The following is a 16,895-nucleotide window of genomic DNA, read 5'->3' on the forward strand; positions in this document are numbered from 1 at the left end:
TATTATCAATTAACATGTAAAGGTTAAACTATTTTCCTTTGGTATCAGAATCAATATTTTTCTTTCTTGCCATTCCTTTCCTTGACAGTAACCATCAGTATTTATGTTAGTTTTACATTTACAGATTCATTTTTTGGGGTCATTAGATACTGAGAATTGTCCAACTATGAAAAATGATTCTTGTTTAAGAATTTTGTGAAAGAAAGATGGCTATATTTCAAAGAGTATTTTTAAATACCCACCATTTTAACATGAGTGTAGCAAAATACACCAATTTCTCTCCAAGGAAAGAAATCTGTTAAAAAGCTGAATGATAGGGTGAGTATTTGTCCTCGATACAAAGCGAAAGCCAAATTTTACATCATCATAGTTTGCACTAGTTGATTTAGACGTTTAAAATTAGAACAGATTGAATTATGCCATTTTTACACTCTCATATTTTCATTCCTGAGTGAAAAAAAAAATATTCAAAAGCAGTGCATATAATCTAGGGACTGAGAAAGAGTGAAGCTTCCATTCTTCATTCCACCTTTGCAAAAGATCATTTCCATCATTTATACAACACTGTAGGTGAAGAAAGACCAAAGTGGCTTACTATTCTGCATCTTCTGAGGGCCACAACGTAAAGGTTGGTAATGCTGGTTCACCATTGAAGTTCAAATACAGCTTTTTTTGCACCGATGGTAGAATTTCCACTAATGCTCCCCTTTTTTCTGGCCATTTGCCATGTGACTCTTCAGGCGAAGATGGAAGAAGAGGAAACACAGCTGGAGGAGGTGGATATTTTTTCTCCCAAGTTAAAAGTTGGTGGCTGCTGCCTGCCATAATTATTGTGTGTGGGGTGATGCATTTGCAGGGTTTATCTGTGAGTTTTGCTTGTTGTGACTTTAGGTTCCTAAGATTTTTTTATAACTTTTTTATTTTAATGTCTTAGACTATCCAACTCTGAGTTGTTTCTGGTGCTTGCTGATTGATACATTTATGTTTATTTGCCTTTTTTCCCCTGTGTGTGATTTAATTTCACAGAAAAATTCCTTGAGAGTAGAAGGGGATAATATTTATGTCAGACATAGCAATTTAATGTTGGAGGTTTGTATAATTTAAGAAAACAACTGTCCTCATGGCTGCCAGGCTTCTATGGACGGGAGGTCACGCACAGGCTGGCTGGCAACTTTCTTCAAGCACGATGCATGAAATGCATGGGGGAAATCCAACTGGGGAGTGCATGTTACCAGTCCAATTTTGTCCTTTTAAGGTGGCTTAGGTAGGACTATATCTACTGGAAGTTCTCAGGGTGACAACTGGGAGAACAAATTCCTTCATCAAATGAAAAGTTTTTATCCAGTAATCTTGAAGTTCTATGAGTAAACCTATTCTCTTCTAATGGTTTATCTCCAGGGCATGGGATCTGACGTAAGGTGATCCCATTCTCAATATACATTAACCAGAACAGATATTTGTTGATCTGGCATTAAATCATATTACTCTTGATGTGTGTCCACAATTTTTTTTTTTTTTGGAGGGGAGGGAATGGCACTAAAATCCATGCAATTAAGAATGAAGTCCACTTAAAGTTTTCTGTTTGAGAGTTTGCTAATTAATGGGATTGTTTTGATTATAAAAAGAATAAGTGAAAGACAGAAAGGAGGAAAAAAAAGAAAACCTAGCCACGCAATTAGGATGTAAATCATGTTCCCCGTGTCACACGAGAACTTTTCCCCCCCTTGTTTTAGGATCATACATGGCAGTGTATTCAGTGGAGAACTGTATTTCTTAGTAATCTGACTAATCTGTTTGGTTGCTTTTGGCAGCTTGTATATTTGTTGGAAATGTATTTTTGCATAACTTACTAAAATGCTCTGAAGTGTAATACATAACATTGCTTTGAACAAATACAAGAAATGTGCCTGATCTCAAGCCACAGTCATATTTTCATGCCATGCAAAGAATTTTAATGAGTTTTTGCAAATGGCTATAGAAGCTCATAGATGAGCTACTATGCTTGTGCATGAATATGGAATACCTAATTTTATCAGATGCATGAATTGTTCCTCTGGGAGTGTGATGAAAGCTATAATCCGCAGGTAGCCCCCATGACTTTTAAAATGTAAGAAAATATTTAAAATTCGATTAAAACCATTTCCTGAACAATAATGAGCTTTAATTCCCAGATGCACATATAGGGCCTACTCCAATGAAAATCAACCTAGTAGTTTTTCTTGTATCTTTGTCTGTAGAAGGACCACTTGGTATGTGGCATGGCAGGGGCCCACATTTGTGTTTGGCAAGTACATGAAACCAGGATGAGGGTGACTTATTTTATAGAAAGGCCACATACAAGCAGCCTCGGGAAGCCGTGATTTTTATTTCTTAAGGATTAAAAGCCATGCTGGGATTTCCTGAAAAAAGTTAATCCTTGGTTCCCCCCTCACCCCCACCCCTTTTTTTCTGTTTTCTTTTTTTTCTTTTTTGGTGGATGATCCTGGACTGGCTTTCCCACCAGGCCAACTGTGCTTCTCAGTCTACCTTTCTCTATTTTTACTTGATTTACTATGTTCACAGGATGCAACTTTAGTAGTAGCCCTAATCAGAAAGTTGAATTTACAGAAACAAAGTCATAGGCTGCATTTCAAATCCAACTATTAGAAAGAAGGGTTATTAGCCATTTTGAGTATTAGTTCCTTTTTCTTTTTTCTTTTTTAAAGTTTATTGGGGTGACAATGGTTAGTAAAGTAACATAGGTTTCAAGTGTGCAATTCTGTAATACATCATCTATAGAGTTCCTTCTAATAATACAAATAGTTATTCCTTTAAAAAATTCTAAACAGAGAAGACATTAGAATCCTTTAAAATGTGAATTAAAACAATTACACATTGGCTTTATTTTCAAATTTGGTGGAACTCATTAAGGTTATTCATAGGTAATATGGCTTTTGAGACTTGGCATTTTTCTTGCTTTAATATGTTTTGTTTTTTTTAATCATAAGTTTGCTTTGTCTTATTTTTTTGGTTTTATTTTTTATTTTTGTCCTACTGGGTTTTGTTCCCTTTGGATTTTCCCCCTTTTATTGCGTTACATATTGCTAGGACCTGGATAAGGCCCAGGAAGACATACTGAAACATCAGGCTAGCATTAGTGAACTCAAGCGCAATTTTATGGAATCTACACCCGAGCCGCGCCCTAATGAATGGGAAAAACGACGTATCACACCTCTGTCCCTACAGACACAAGGGGTATGTCACTAGCTGTTTGTTGGCTATATGTCTCACTCCAGCTCTTCAGTAAAACTCAAGGTGCTAAATCTTATGTTGATTCTCAGGAAGTTACAAAATGTTCCCATTTAATTGTTTTTTTTTAAATGTAATTGCTAACAATTTTTTAAAATACTAAATATTAATTAACAATGTAATACATATTGACCTAGTTCTTAATTAAATCGTATGAGTTTCAAAATACTTTTGAAATAGTTTCAGAATAATTATTTCACTCAAGTAAATTAGTGGCAGTGAATTGTTGCATAGGATGACTTAGACACTGACACGTAATATTTCATAAGCTTTTCAGATATTGACTTCTGAAATAAGAAAGTTTATTTAATACTTAAGTATTTAATGTAGACCATATTTAGAATGGTTTAAGGTAATTACTGTGAGGCAAATAAATTCAATTTAGCTTTGAAGTCTGTCAGCCCGGTTGAAAACTTGCAAAATGTTATCATCATACAACTTAATACTGAAACATCCTAGTAATGAAATGTAGACTAGTGTTTTTAAAGCATTTTCAATCATAACATCTCTTTGAACTCATTCCTTTTCTTTCCATGGTTTTCTTCTCCCCACCATCAATATAAGTATGGCTTTTAGAATATATTCTCAAAATGCTTCCCCGTTCATTCCCATCTACATCTGTTTTTTCCTGATGCTCTAAAATCTCTCCTATTATCAGCCAAGAATTTCTATGGGCTCATTTATCATACTAGAGGAGACAATGGTTATACTATATTTAATACAGTGTTTTAAAAAGTATATAAAGGTGTTACCCTACAATTTCATCTCTCCCCTTTTACTGATACCCCTCGCTTTTCCTTAAGTTCATTATCTAGTCTGGCTTGAATGTTGCCAAATTCTGGATTTTGATTTAGATAGTCTCATGCTATTTTTATTCACCTTTTCTTTAAAAGCAAAGCTGTTAGTTGCTTTAAATATCTAAGTTTGTGACAGTGAAAGGGAAATAACTCTTTAAGAACAGATGAGCAAAGGTAATTGCTAAACTGAAAAACAACTTCGGAAAACACTAAGATCTAAACATCATGGTAGGGTCTTACGAAGTTGTATCCAATTTAAATGCTTATTTTTAGAATTCCCTGAGCTATGAATGTCCATATTTCAGCAGTTGACTCTAGTGTTGCGTTTTCTGAAGAAACAGTGTCTGGCGTGCTAAGATTTCGGCCTCCCTGTGTGTGCTGCTTCATCTGGTTTGTTCCGCTGACCCGCACATTGTTTTATGTTTGTGTTGCTGTCAATGTGATGTTCTTGTCTTATTTGTTGACTATGTCTATTGTTTAAAACAATAGAGAAAAGGAGACCATCTTTTCAAGGATATTTTATCCATGAAGGAGAAGCATCAGATGGCGGCAACATGGACTGTTGAAGAAAAAGCCCAGGAGGCAGACAAGGTGTTCACCTTGCATCCTTAGATCTGCTCTTGCTTTCTCCTCATTTTCTTTTATTTCTGTCCACAGCCATAGATTTTTTTTCCCTTATATATCAACCTATATATTCTGGAATAATTTTTGAGCATTTAAAAAGTTAAATCTCCATGCATGGAAGCAGAGGATCATTCGGTGAGATATTGCAGAAATACTTTATTTGAAAATCCACAATTTGAAATGCAGACTTATCAACTGATTTAGGTGATAAGTGACCCCTAATTTTGACGTATGTGGCTGGCAGTTGGGAAACCATGATTTCATGGGGAAATGCACTGTTTGTACATTGCTTGTGCACACTGTGGTGAGTTCAAATAACAACATATTTGATTTAGGTGATTACTGATTACATTTGGAAACCTTTTGAGCTTTTATTGTAAAAGATTTAATGGGAAATCATTATGGAGTACTGCAGCAGCCCCTCAGAGCTCTTTCTGTGCTCCTGCATATATGGAATATCTGGCTTTCCTAAGAAGTTAGCTTTCTGTGGCTTTCACGTTCTTATTCTTTTCTTTCTACTGATTTTGCTTAGCCAGCTGACCAGCCTGTAATTTCTGGGACTTAGAGAGCTTAGAGTCTACTGGAGTTAGACAATGGGTATGTAAATTAGTGATTAGAAAATATAGGGTATTAACGAGTAAGTGTTAAGATGAAATACAAGGTTGTGTTAAAAGTTGATTGGGAAGGCTACTTTACCATTGTGGTCAGGAAGAGTTGGCATTTGGGTTGAGCCCTTACTGATGGGAAGGAAGCTGAGGTGAAGGTTTTCCCATGTGTGAGGAAGAGCAAATGCAACAGCCCTAAGGCAGGAACTCGTTTAAGGAACTGAAAGACCCAATGACAAGGGTTTAGGAAAAGTCAAGGAGTTTAGACCTCAGATCCTGGCAGGGTCCTAACCACCATAGTGACAGTTTGGAATTGTGTTACAGGAATGATGGGAAGCCAGAGGATAACTTTACACTGGATAGTGACGTAATCCATGGGTCTGACAGACATCCCTCTGGTGCTGGGTGAGGAATGGATTACAGGGGGTGTGAATGCGAGCAGAGATCAGTCACAAGGAAAGTTTGCCTTCCACAAAGTCTGATTTTGTTAATCAGTAGAGAGTCCTATTTATCAGAAGATACAGTAGAGTGGGGGGGGGGGGAGGCAAAATAAATGGAAGATGAAGTCTTGCCCTAAAGGAATTTGAGGTTTAATTGAGGTGAAATATTTCCAGGGTGCTGCAAATGAGGAAGATAATGTCATAAAGCTAAACCAAGTGGCATATTTATGTACTTTAAATGTCAGCATGAAGTCCAAAGCCACTTAGACTCTGTGTAAAACGATGAGTTTAACATCACTTGCTTTAAAATATTATGTATTTTTGAAAGTTTATCCTCCAGAAGCACGTCACGTGGTAATTTGATCAGTTTAAAGTAATGTCCTTACACTTTTTTCAGTAGGAAACTTTGGAATTTTGGTGAAGATGTTGAAAATTATCATTTTTCTGGATGTCATGGCTTAGGAATATACAATATAAAATATGATGTTGTAGAAGTTACACTAAAGTGATCTTATGTGAAATTTAAATCTAGAATTTACCCTTCGTTAAGCTCCTAAATGGTTTATCTGCACTTGAAGTTACTGCTTTTTTCTTGTTCTTTCCCTTTGCAGCACATGCAGCAAAATACATACTTGTTTAACATACATATGGATTGTTGTAACTGCAATACTCCATTCATCTCTTCACCCAACAAACATTTATTGACCACTTGCAATGTATCTTCCCCCACCCCAAATAACATAGTATTACCAGTAGTTGAAAGTGTGTGAGCAGTTAAGTCTGCTGGAGGGTTTTGACTTTTAAGAGAGGATCTTATCAATTTTTGTCTTTGTTGTATCTTCATTTTGCTACTGATTTTGCAGGATTTCTTGGTTATATTTAAATTATAATCCTTAATGAAATATAAAATAAACAATTATGCGTGAGTGTAATTTGACCGAATTTTCCAAATTTCTATCATATGGGATTTATAGATTTTAAATAAGTAATAGTTTCTAGTTTAAATACATCAAACTTTCAGAATGGCAATAGTTTGCATATGAACAATTTTGAGAATAGAACGAGAAATTGGACACCAAATCGTTAAGGCAAACAGCTATTGTATATCTATCCTCTGATGTGTTGTGGGAATACGACCTACATAAGTTTGTATAACATATTCTCTCATGAATCTAGTAGAGATTACATAGACTAGTTTTAAAGTACTTTTGAGGGTATTTTATTGAATAATTAAATGCATTGCACTTATTTAAACTCCCCAGTGATCTCTTACCTGGAAGGACACTCTCTCCACCCACCCTACCCCTAGGGGTGGTGTAATTATGGTGATTGTAATTAAGCTGAATTAGTCCAGCTGCTTTTCTTTCATAATAATGCAGCTGCTTATTATGCACTTAGCGCTATTCATCTCAGTGTCCCTATTCCTCACCCCTCCTACTGCGCTGTCCCAGGGGGCATCCCAGAAATGTCATTTATTTGTTCATCTACTTATCTTAAGATCTCTGAGTAGTGGGGTTTATTCGTTCTTTAATACTTTCAGGAAGTATTCTTTCACACTTCTGGTGTGAGGGAGAGAGGGCTTCATAGTGACGTTTTGCTGTTGGCGTTTGGGGTACCTGGCACAGTCCCCCCTTTCCTTTTGTGCCCTCAGACAGGTTAGGGACCACAGGTTAGGAATCATAGCTTAAGGGTCAGAAATGTGAAGATAAAATTTGCCTTAATAGTTTTTCAGGGACAGATGATTTTAACATGACTCACTGAGATTTTACCTCTGAGTTTGTCTTCCTATTTAGAATTCTTTTCTTATACTTGTTTATTATTGGGGGGTGGGGGAAAAGAAGTACTGTTTCTTCATTCCAGGGCATATTTAGCATGTCTGAGGGGATTTCTCAGAGTAGTTGTACAGTTGAAGTGGTGTGGAGGAGGGAAGAGATCGTAGGAGATGGGATGGTTAGGAAAGGCCATACATAAAGTATGGACTGTTAGGTGGACCTCAGAGAGATGACAGAATTGGCGAGGCCCACAGTGCCCAAGGGAAGGGCATTGAGATAAGAGGGTAGGGTCACCCAAGCTATGACACAGAAAGAAGCATTTCAAGTGTAGGGGCCCCTGAAGATGCCATTCTGTGCAAAATGGGGTTCCAGAATATATGGAACAGTGTTTGATCGTGCTCGGTTTGTGATGAAAACTTCAGTGACACACCAAGGAGTTCTATCTGGTGTCCACTGGTTAGAGCTGTCCAAGATTCTCAGGCAGGGTGGAAAGCTGGCCTTCAGGCAGACTGCCACACATGCCTGCTGCCGAATCTTTCAAATTCCTCACCTCTTTCAATTTATGCTGTTCTGTGATTCTTTCTTATATAACCTTTCCTTTCTTTCAATAGGTCACTGCTGTCTGGTCTGACTTATTGTTAATTCTTTGCTCTTCCTTTTCTGACCTCTCTAGAGCCTAGAAGAGGAGATAACATCAATTTTGTTTAGTGAAAAGGGCTTTTCTGATAGCATGCAAGCCACCTTCACCTCAGCCACCACTTGGACAGCAGAGGGCACTGTTGTGAACTATAATGCACCTTCTGAAAAGCTTTCTTCCTCGCCCTTCTCACAGTTTCCTGAGGTGCATTTTACTTTGTTTCCCGTTTTTAAAAGCCACATATGAAAGTGATTTTTATTTTTTAAATATTCAGGAACCCTTCCCTTCAATGCTTTCACTGGTGAAATTAAGAAACATTCAAGAAATAATGACTGAATTTGGACAGAACGAAAAGATACACATTGGATGTTTCTCCTGCTTCTTTTGGGGTACCTCCCCCTGAAAAATATCTGCCTAAATTCATAAGATCATTTAAACTAGTAAGGCCCAGATTCGGAGTTATTATTATGTGGAGGGAAACCCTCAGCTAAGTATAGAAGCTAAGTATTCTTTGCAGAAGTAAAAGTATTCAAAGCCTAAATGTCTTTCAGGCATCATCTGATGGCTTGTTATTTTAAAAATTCTGTTTACATGGGAAAAATTTGAGGTACCTGCCATACTCAGTGAAATAATTGGTTTCGTTTTTTAGAATGAACCTAAGGGATTCCCTGAACTTGGGTGGGACCCATCCACCCATTTGGGGTTGAGTAATAATAATAATTCACTGACCTATAATAATAATAATGAACATTTAGATACTGTACTACTTAACTAGAGTAAATGGACTCCCAAGAAGTAGATGTCTGCAGGGGGTGGGAGTAAGCATCTCAATAATAAATACGGTTCATTTCAGTTTTCAAAGACGCCAGTGGAAGAGCTAAATTCTAAGAGACTATGCTTGGAATCATTATTGACATCCACCCTAATGTTATAATATCCCTTTTGCTAGTCTAATAATCCAGTTAGGGATGTGTTATACTCATAGATTATATGTATTATTCCCTCCCATTCCATTTCTGGAACAACATTTTTATGTTAATAGTTATCTGAGACCAACTATGATTTTGCAAGTTAAAGTTGTTTTTCAAAAGAGCCAGCCAAAAACAAAGGTTCCATCGTATTAATACTATATTCATTTTAGGAATCAGGGTTTCAGGCAGGCTTTATAGTCTGATTAAGATCAAAACTTTTTTGGATAGGTTTTATAAGTTATAAAATTTACACTTTAAAATAATCAGTAAGCATTGATGTAATTCCAGTTTTTCTCTACCTTTTCAACTATGTAAGTAGTACTTCTAGATATACTAAAATCACTTTATTTACTTTATTTCTTTGGGAGGAAGCTGGCTGTTTTGTGTTTTTGTTTCCTTTTGTAAGCTTTTCACATTTGTCTTGATTGTCTTTTATGTGACCTTGAGCCAAGGTTTTTATGGATGTTGATTGTTACTGTTCTGTCTGCAGTGTCCGATGTGTGTTTTGGTGGGTGTTGAGGTAAAATTTTATTGATTTTGTGTCCTTGGTTGCTTTTTGTTTCGCAGAAACGCGCTCCCGAGTCAGAAGGGCCTTGCACTGGAGCCAGTGATGCTGCTAAGGTTCTCCCCTTTCCCACGTTCACACCATTGCCTGACGCTTCTCACCCCAGTCACGTTTTCCCTGCTTACCTTTCAGTCAGCCATCATCATCATCTTTGTTTTCCTCCATGACATGAACCTACCATCAGTTAATTTTGGTGTCCGTCATTTTTATTTATTCATGTCTTTTTGTTTTTCCTCCCCTCATCCATTCTTTTTTTGTGCAGAGTTCACATGAGACTCTGAATGTAGTGGAGGAGAAGAATCAGGCAGAGGTTGGGAAAGACGAAAGAGTAATCACTGAAGACATGAACGGTAAAGAGCTATCACCTGGGAGTGGTCCTGGGGAGATCCGTAAGGTGGAGCCTCTGGCCCAGAAAGACTCCACCTCCCTGTCTTCTGAGAGCAGCAGCAGCAGTGAGAGTGAGGAGGAAGATGTGGGAGAGTACCGGCCCCACCACCGGGTGGCGGAGGGCACCATCAAGGAAGAACAGGAGGAGTGTGAAGCAGAGCTGGAGGAAGAAGCCAGCCGAGCAGCCAAGGTAGTAGAGAGGCAGGAAGCAGTGCCAGAAGCCAGCGCAGGCAAGCAAGCAGGGGCCAGTGTAAGCGCAGTAGACACAGTGACCCAGGAAACTGTAGTTGCCCCAAAGATACCGGCAGAGAAGAGTGTACACGAAGGCGCTATTAAGCAAGACATGAGTGAAGAAGCAGAGGACGAGCAACATAAAGTTAACGGAGAGGTGTCTCATGTTGACATTGATGTTTTGCCACAAATTATTTGTTGTTCAGAGGTAAATGGGAGCCTCAAGTGGGAGCTAAACTCTGGAGCTATTTCTCAGGTGGAGAACACCTGCCTTTCTTCCTCTCCTGTCCTCCCAGTTCTCCTTCAGCTTCTTCAGCAAGATTCTGATCTTGATCTCTCACGGGAAGAAGGGGGAAAGCACTGCTTTGTAGGTTTTCTGCCCACTCGGGTCCTGGTTGCTTCTTTGCTGCCCCTGGATCACCTGCCAGAGGAAACTTGCGTGTCACCCTCACATCATTTTTTCATTCTCGTTTCACATCTAAATTTTCCTTTGCATGTTTTGGATGTTTTCAACTGTTTGTCTTCAGTTGCACAGCTTCCTCATGCTAAATGACTTTTTCGTTGGTTTAATTAGAAAATTATATATGTATTGTTGAAAAATGGTCATTGTGAGTGTGTGTGCTGTTGTCGTGACTGGGTTTGACTTTCTGGCTCATTCTGTCTTCAACTTAAGATTTTTAGAAATGGCAGCAGGCCCTGATTACCATGGTGCCTGAATTCAACATCTGGCAGTGATGAAAACAGTATTTCTTGAATACCACTGTGGTTTCTGTTTTTAGATTCCAGGGATTGTATGGTTTATTGAGAGCCTTTTCTTTCTTTTCAGACAGCCAGAGGCTAGACTGTTTAATAGGAGATTTCTCTTCTCATTCTTTCCTGTCATCAGTTCTGGATTATTCACAAGTTTCATGTTTTGAGGATATGAGTCTTTTCTTTTTTTCTCTTTAAGAAAGAGAACGTTCCACACTCCTCTTAGATTGAGTGTTGGTCTCTAGGTGCAGTGTCTCTGAATTGGGAGTTAAAGTTATGCTGAGGGAGGGTTTACTTCCATGTACATGTTTCTTGATTCTAAAATCAAATGCCTACCATGTAGGGATTATCCACATTTGCCCTCTTTGATGGGCTGGAAAATCTTGAAGTGACTTTGTCTTGAAATAATTAAAAGAAGTTTTACTATGTTACTTTTAAACTTCCTGTTTCACTTCAGAGAAGACATTTCAAGAGTCTTGGAATGCTCTGAACTATTTTCCGCATTTATGTATGGTTGTTCCTCTTCAAATAATTACACTTGGAAATTTTCTCTCCAAGAAACTACTGTAGTATTTTGGTAGTAATATAGTCTGGTGTTGTATTAACATACATGCTCAGCAGACTACAGTGTTAACAGGCTGTGAACTTCTCCTTTAATGTTTTTAATTGTTCAAAGCATTAATGCAATGTTGGTGGACTAATGCTAGATGTAACAGTTTAACTTATGTAACAGAAGAAACACTGCAAGTTTTAGACAAGTATAATTGAAAACGATCATACTTGAAGATATTCCTTCTGAAAATGGAATATCCTTGTCAATAGAGCAGAGAAGACTTTTGGAGGAAAAGAGCAAATCTTAGCCTACCTAGATTGTATGCCAGTTAAAGGCATTGAGCCTTCACACAAAACATGTGGTTCTTTAAACTGCTAAATATCAAGGCAGGTCACTTCATGTAGTTCATTCTATTTTCTTTTCAATTTTATTATTACTTGCCCAAAGCTAAAGTTTATATATCACTGTACACCAGGCTTGACACGTAAGTAATTTGGGACCATCATAATTTGAAGAAGAATATCATAATTTATGGAGCCATTATGTTAGCTTATTTTTATCGTGTGTGTGTGTGTGTGTGAGAGAGAGAGAGAGAGAGATTTGAAGGAAAGTGTTTTTCTTTTATGTCTTTTGTTTTAGATTATTTTACTCTTTTGTTCATGAGTGTGTGTTTGTATATATTTCTTACCATTATTTTTGGAGGCTCCATTAAGCACTTTTACTTCATTACCTCTAGAATTTATTTTTCCCTTCCTTTCCCACCTCAGCCACCAGTGGTAAAAACAGAGATGGTAACAATTTCTGATGCCTCACAAAGGACAGAAATCTCCACCAAGGAAGTCCCTATTGTCCAAACTGAGACCAAAACCATCACATATGAGTCTCCGCAGGTACAAAAGCTCTAGATTTGGACTATTTGAGTTCCTTTTTACTTATCTGTTTCTGTTTTCATTCTGTCTTCTCCTAGTTTATATGTTTCTGACTTTGACATAGCTTTTTATATCTCCATCTTATAACTGTACCTCAACAATGTAGCTTGCTATGTTGCTTCTTAAATTGAGACAGAGAGGTGCAATCAAATTGATGACCCAATCATTATAGGGAGGAAGCATACACATGTTATTTAGTGCCAATCTTGGTTATATTATTATAAGCGATTTCTGGCTTAATGTATCCAGGAATGTTTATGTACACTGCGAGAACAAATCATCTCATAAAGTTTATTGGATGTGGTGTAATAATTTGTGGACTAGTAGGATTTAGGCCCTGTCCCCTGAACTCTATGAAGACAAATCCAATCAACTCATTTTTGCTTCCAAGTACATACACATGCACACACACTCATCCATTCTTCTCCTGCACAGGGGATTATTTTCTGAAGACATACATCATCATTCTTACATACACGCGACATTGTGTAGCTAAATAATTATTGGATTTGTATTTGATTTTAGATATTCAGACATTGATTCTGTAAAGATTTGAAATAGGCATTAAGATACCTAACCTTATGAGGATAACAGAAAAGGTAAAGTATCATTTCAAAATGAAACTGTTTAGAAATTTGTGCTATTTCTCAACTGAGAAATTCAGTGTTCATAGTAGGATTATACCGTGGTGAAGGATGGCAGATTATTACCCTCTCAAAATACTTTTTTAAAGGTTTAATTCGTGTATATATTCCTCAAAATTACATTAGATATGATATCTTAAATGTGCATAGATCTCACATAAGCACAAACAGGGTTTTTATAAATGGGTGTGGTGGGAGAGCTTGTACTCGTGTACTGTGGTGGTAAGTGCCCTCATGAAAAGTACATTGCATGAACCAAGTTCGAGAGAGATTTCCTCTTAGCATGCAACAAGAAAGGCTCTGAACTTTCTGGTTATTTCTTTGTGTCCGTGTCAGGAAACAGGACGCAAATATATTTGGTGATCTTAACATAAACTGTTAGGCTATTGATTTCCTTTATTATTTCCACTGGTAAACTCTAGAACTTTCTACCTTTTCTAGTATCAAACCAAATGAGTTAAAATCTATTTAGATATATCATGGGACTTATATATGAAATCTGTATATAGAGAAAGCACAGGCATGTGTATGTATTGAAATATATGCTCCCGTATATATGCTCACAACGCACAAACTATTACCGGAACAGTGTCATTTAAAAAAGAATGTACTAGAGATAAGCAAATAACCAAATCACGAAGTTTAGTCTACGGTAGTCAGGTTCTATTGCTTACTAATCTGAGAAAATGTTTACTACTTTTACCCACCTGTGCTTAAAGAACAACAAAATCAGCACTTCTGATCACTGTGGAAACTTCTCTACCTGGTTCTCTGGTTTCTTTTTCGAGCTTCTACCAATGACCTTCCGTCAAATTTTCTCATGTCATGACTCCCTGGTAGCTTTCAGTCCTACCTCACCTCTCCCGCCACTCTTCCTTTTTTCTATTTCTCTGTATGGGGTTTTCTTCTCCATGTGCATTTAGCCTCTCCCTTACTCTCTTTAAATGACAGCCAGCAAATTACCATTATGACATGCAAAGCCAGATGGCATTTTCTGCCAAATGCAAAGATTTTAAAAGATGCATATTGATGGGAGGGGCCTTCTCTGACATCATAATGGAAGTTAAGCATTGCCTTGTATTTTTCCCCCAACTATCCAAAGATTGATGGCGGGGCTGGTGGTGACTCGGGCACGTTACTGACCGCACAAACCATCACCGCTGAGTCTGTGTCGACAACCACCACCACACACATCACCAAGGTAAAGCAATCCAGGGAATCCTACGTAGAGGATGGTACATTGCAAACAGGGGCTTTTCTGAATTGTTTCTTTGTTTCTAGTCACACTTCAGATTGATACACAGACAGTACCAATGGAATAAAAGTGCCTATCTTTAAAGTATACAAGCAATTGGGCTCCATTGACAAATGTATTTAAATGAAATTGCCATTTTGTAAAGTACAAGGGGGTAAAAATATGTTGTGAATAGGTATACCTAAGACAGCTAGCTAGCTATAGGAACAGAATTTAGCAAAAGTAGAAGCACAGATTTGGTAAGTACAAACGGTATGGTAGACTGTCATTCAAAATTTTCAGTAAGTTGTTCAAGTGATGGAAATTTTTCATTGATTTAAGATACTTGTATGTTGACTTGGGGCATTTTTCCAGATCATTCTCTAAATGTTTAATACCAGATGACCAGTGATTCTCCAAGTGTGGTCTCTGGAGTAGCAGCAGCAACCTCATCTGGGGACTTGTTAGCAGTGTGAATACTGTGGCCCCGCTGGGGACCTACTGCAACCGGGGGTGTATTTTAAGAGGCCCTCCAGGCGATTCTGATACATGCTGCACCCACCACATTTCTAACTCCAGCCTTATTTTCTAGCCTTTCCTTTTGCTTCTACTTCTCACATTTGGTTAGTGCTTGAAGGTCTTAAATGTACCCTTTGTGCCCTCTTTGCCCCATATTTCAACAAAAAACTGTAAATTAAGAAATGCCACATAAATGCAAGATGGTATTGGTGTGCATTTTAAAGCATATCCAGTTATTAAGTCCATTAATAAGCCTTGTCCTGTATGGTGAAGTGCAGTCACTTGTGTAAGTTTATCAGAGTTGTAGAGGTTGGATGTGTGCTTTCTCAGGACCGTGTGGAATTTGCTCATTGTCCCTTTAGAATGTCACAGGCATATGATCTCTTCAGCCTCTGCCGTGCCCCAGGCTCTATCATTTTGCTCCCCGCCAGTACCTGTGGTGGCAGTTCACGCAGGAGCTCCTGCCCCAGGGCCGACCACAGCCTCTGCCCAGCCATGCTGCACGTTCACATGTCCAACTACGTGCAGAAGCTGCAGTTACACAGCAATGACTAGATCCCTCTCACACACTTGCAAGTCTTAAACCAAATCCAAGTCCTCTTTTTATCATTGCACTAAACCAAATGAACAGAATCACCAAATAGACTTGGATGATGAGAATCAAGCAGTCAAATCGATCATGTCAGGCAGTTCCCCAAACCTAAACAGGAGACCAGTATTGTTAGAAGGCCTTGTAACTTTACATGAACCAAGCAATTATTTCTTCTCCATTCTTCTTTTCAAAAACAGCCAATTGGGAGGCAAGAAACCCCCGAACTTGTAATGGAATATCCCAGTGGAACTATGTGGATTAAAAGGGGGCTGTTCCCTCTGAATCTCACCTAAGTCTTGATAAATTAGTTTTAAGGTTGCTTCCAGTTGAGGAATACTTATGGATGCTACAACTTTAACAGCAGGGTTCTGTACTGAGCTTGAAAATAAGGGAAGTTTCTAGAACATCGGTCTTCCCCACTCCGTGTGCATTGCCTTACGATCGTCAGAAGGTCTAGCTGTGCTCCATGCCTGAGTTCTCTGATTGTGTGTAAAACATGCTTTAGTGAGTCTGTCCTCCCCGCCCTTCTTTTTCTTTATGACCTTTAGACTATGAAGGGTGGAATATCTGAAACAAGAATCGAGAAGCGCATTGTGATCACAGGAGATGCAGATATTGATCATGACCAGGTAAGGACCTGAGGTTCTGGTTCTGAAATTGACCATGTTTGTTTTCCAAGGTCTGCACCTGTTGTCATGCCACATCCCTGTGCCAACCCCTTCTCCCAGTGCCTCCTGCGTGAACCCACTTCCTCAGTGTGGTATGAGATACCTCACAGCCCAGACACACCTGTCCTACAGCCTTCCTAATAAGTATCAGCACAACACAGGGATCATGGATTGCTCTTTATTTCCCACTGGCTTTACACATCCTTTTGGGTCTATAAAATCATCAAGAGAATTCCTGGCAGCCATTAGGTATTCATCTGGGCCTGGTTTAAAGGCAAGTCATCAACTATTAACAAATGAATGCTAGTTTAATGACACTGGCTTCCAAAAAAGAAGAAAAGATACTAAGTTTGACTTATGCCTACTTTTAGGAACTTACCAAGTATTTTTTCAATAGCATTACAAAAGTTGGGCTATTTACCACTAGGTTTTTCCCCCCCGAATTATTACTATTATTGAGGGATCGGGGAGGTAATCTAAGGTCTTTTACAACATGAACATTTACATGTATTCAGGAAAAAAAATTTTAAAGAATGGTACTTCCATTCTAATATTGAGCAGAATGCATAACTTTAAAAAGCAGGTGATGAATGGAACTGCCGGAGACTGAGAGTAGCTTTAATTTTAGACTGCAGTCCCAAGTGATGATAGTAAGTTGTTGTTGTTGTTGTTTTAATTTTCTGAGTGAT

The 16,895-nt window shown here is 38.2% G+C and overlaps 1 protein-coding gene across 21 annotated transcripts in view; it reads left to right on the top strand.

Annotated features, from left to right (window-relative positions):
* The window catches only part of EPB41L2 (erythrocyte membrane protein band 4.1 like 2), a 209,511-nt gene that overhangs the window by 172,987 nt on the left and 19,629 nt on the right, over window positions 1–16,895 (top strand). For 4 of the 21 annotated variants that reach the window (XM_074333571.2, XM_019729401.3, XM_019729402.3 and 1 more), the window contains exons 13-21: window positions 1,027–1,089; window positions 3,088–3,234; window positions 4,575–4,676; window positions 8,200–8,367; window positions 9,702–9,755; window positions 9,962–10,525; window positions 12,388–12,510; window positions 14,296–14,394; window positions 16,087–16,167. In XM_074333571.2, coding sequence (XP_074189672.2) covers window positions 1,027–1,089; window positions 3,088–3,234; window positions 4,575–4,676; window positions 8,200–8,367; window positions 9,702–9,755; window positions 9,962–10,525; window positions 12,388–12,510; window positions 14,296–14,394; window positions 16,087–16,167 — 1,401 coding nt within the window. Of the gene's footprint in view, window positions 1–740; window positions 777–1,026; window positions 1,090–3,087; window positions 3,235–4,574; window positions 4,677–8,199; window positions 8,368–9,701; window positions 9,756–9,961; window positions 10,526–12,387; window positions 12,511–14,295; window positions 14,395–16,086; window positions 16,168–16,895 lie in introns of all 21 variants that reach the window. The other 17 variants (XM_019729406.3, XM_074333575.2, XM_074333574.2 and 14 more) reach the window with 13 other exon arrangements.

This window comes from Rhinolophus sinicus, chromosome 2, assembly GCF_057876585.1.
Source record: "Rhinolophus sinicus isolate RSI-liver-muscle chromosome 2, RSI-T2T, whole genome shotgun sequence".
NCBI lineage: Eukaryota > Metazoa > Chordata > Mammalia > Chiroptera > Rhinolophidae > Rhinolophus > Rhinolophus sinicus.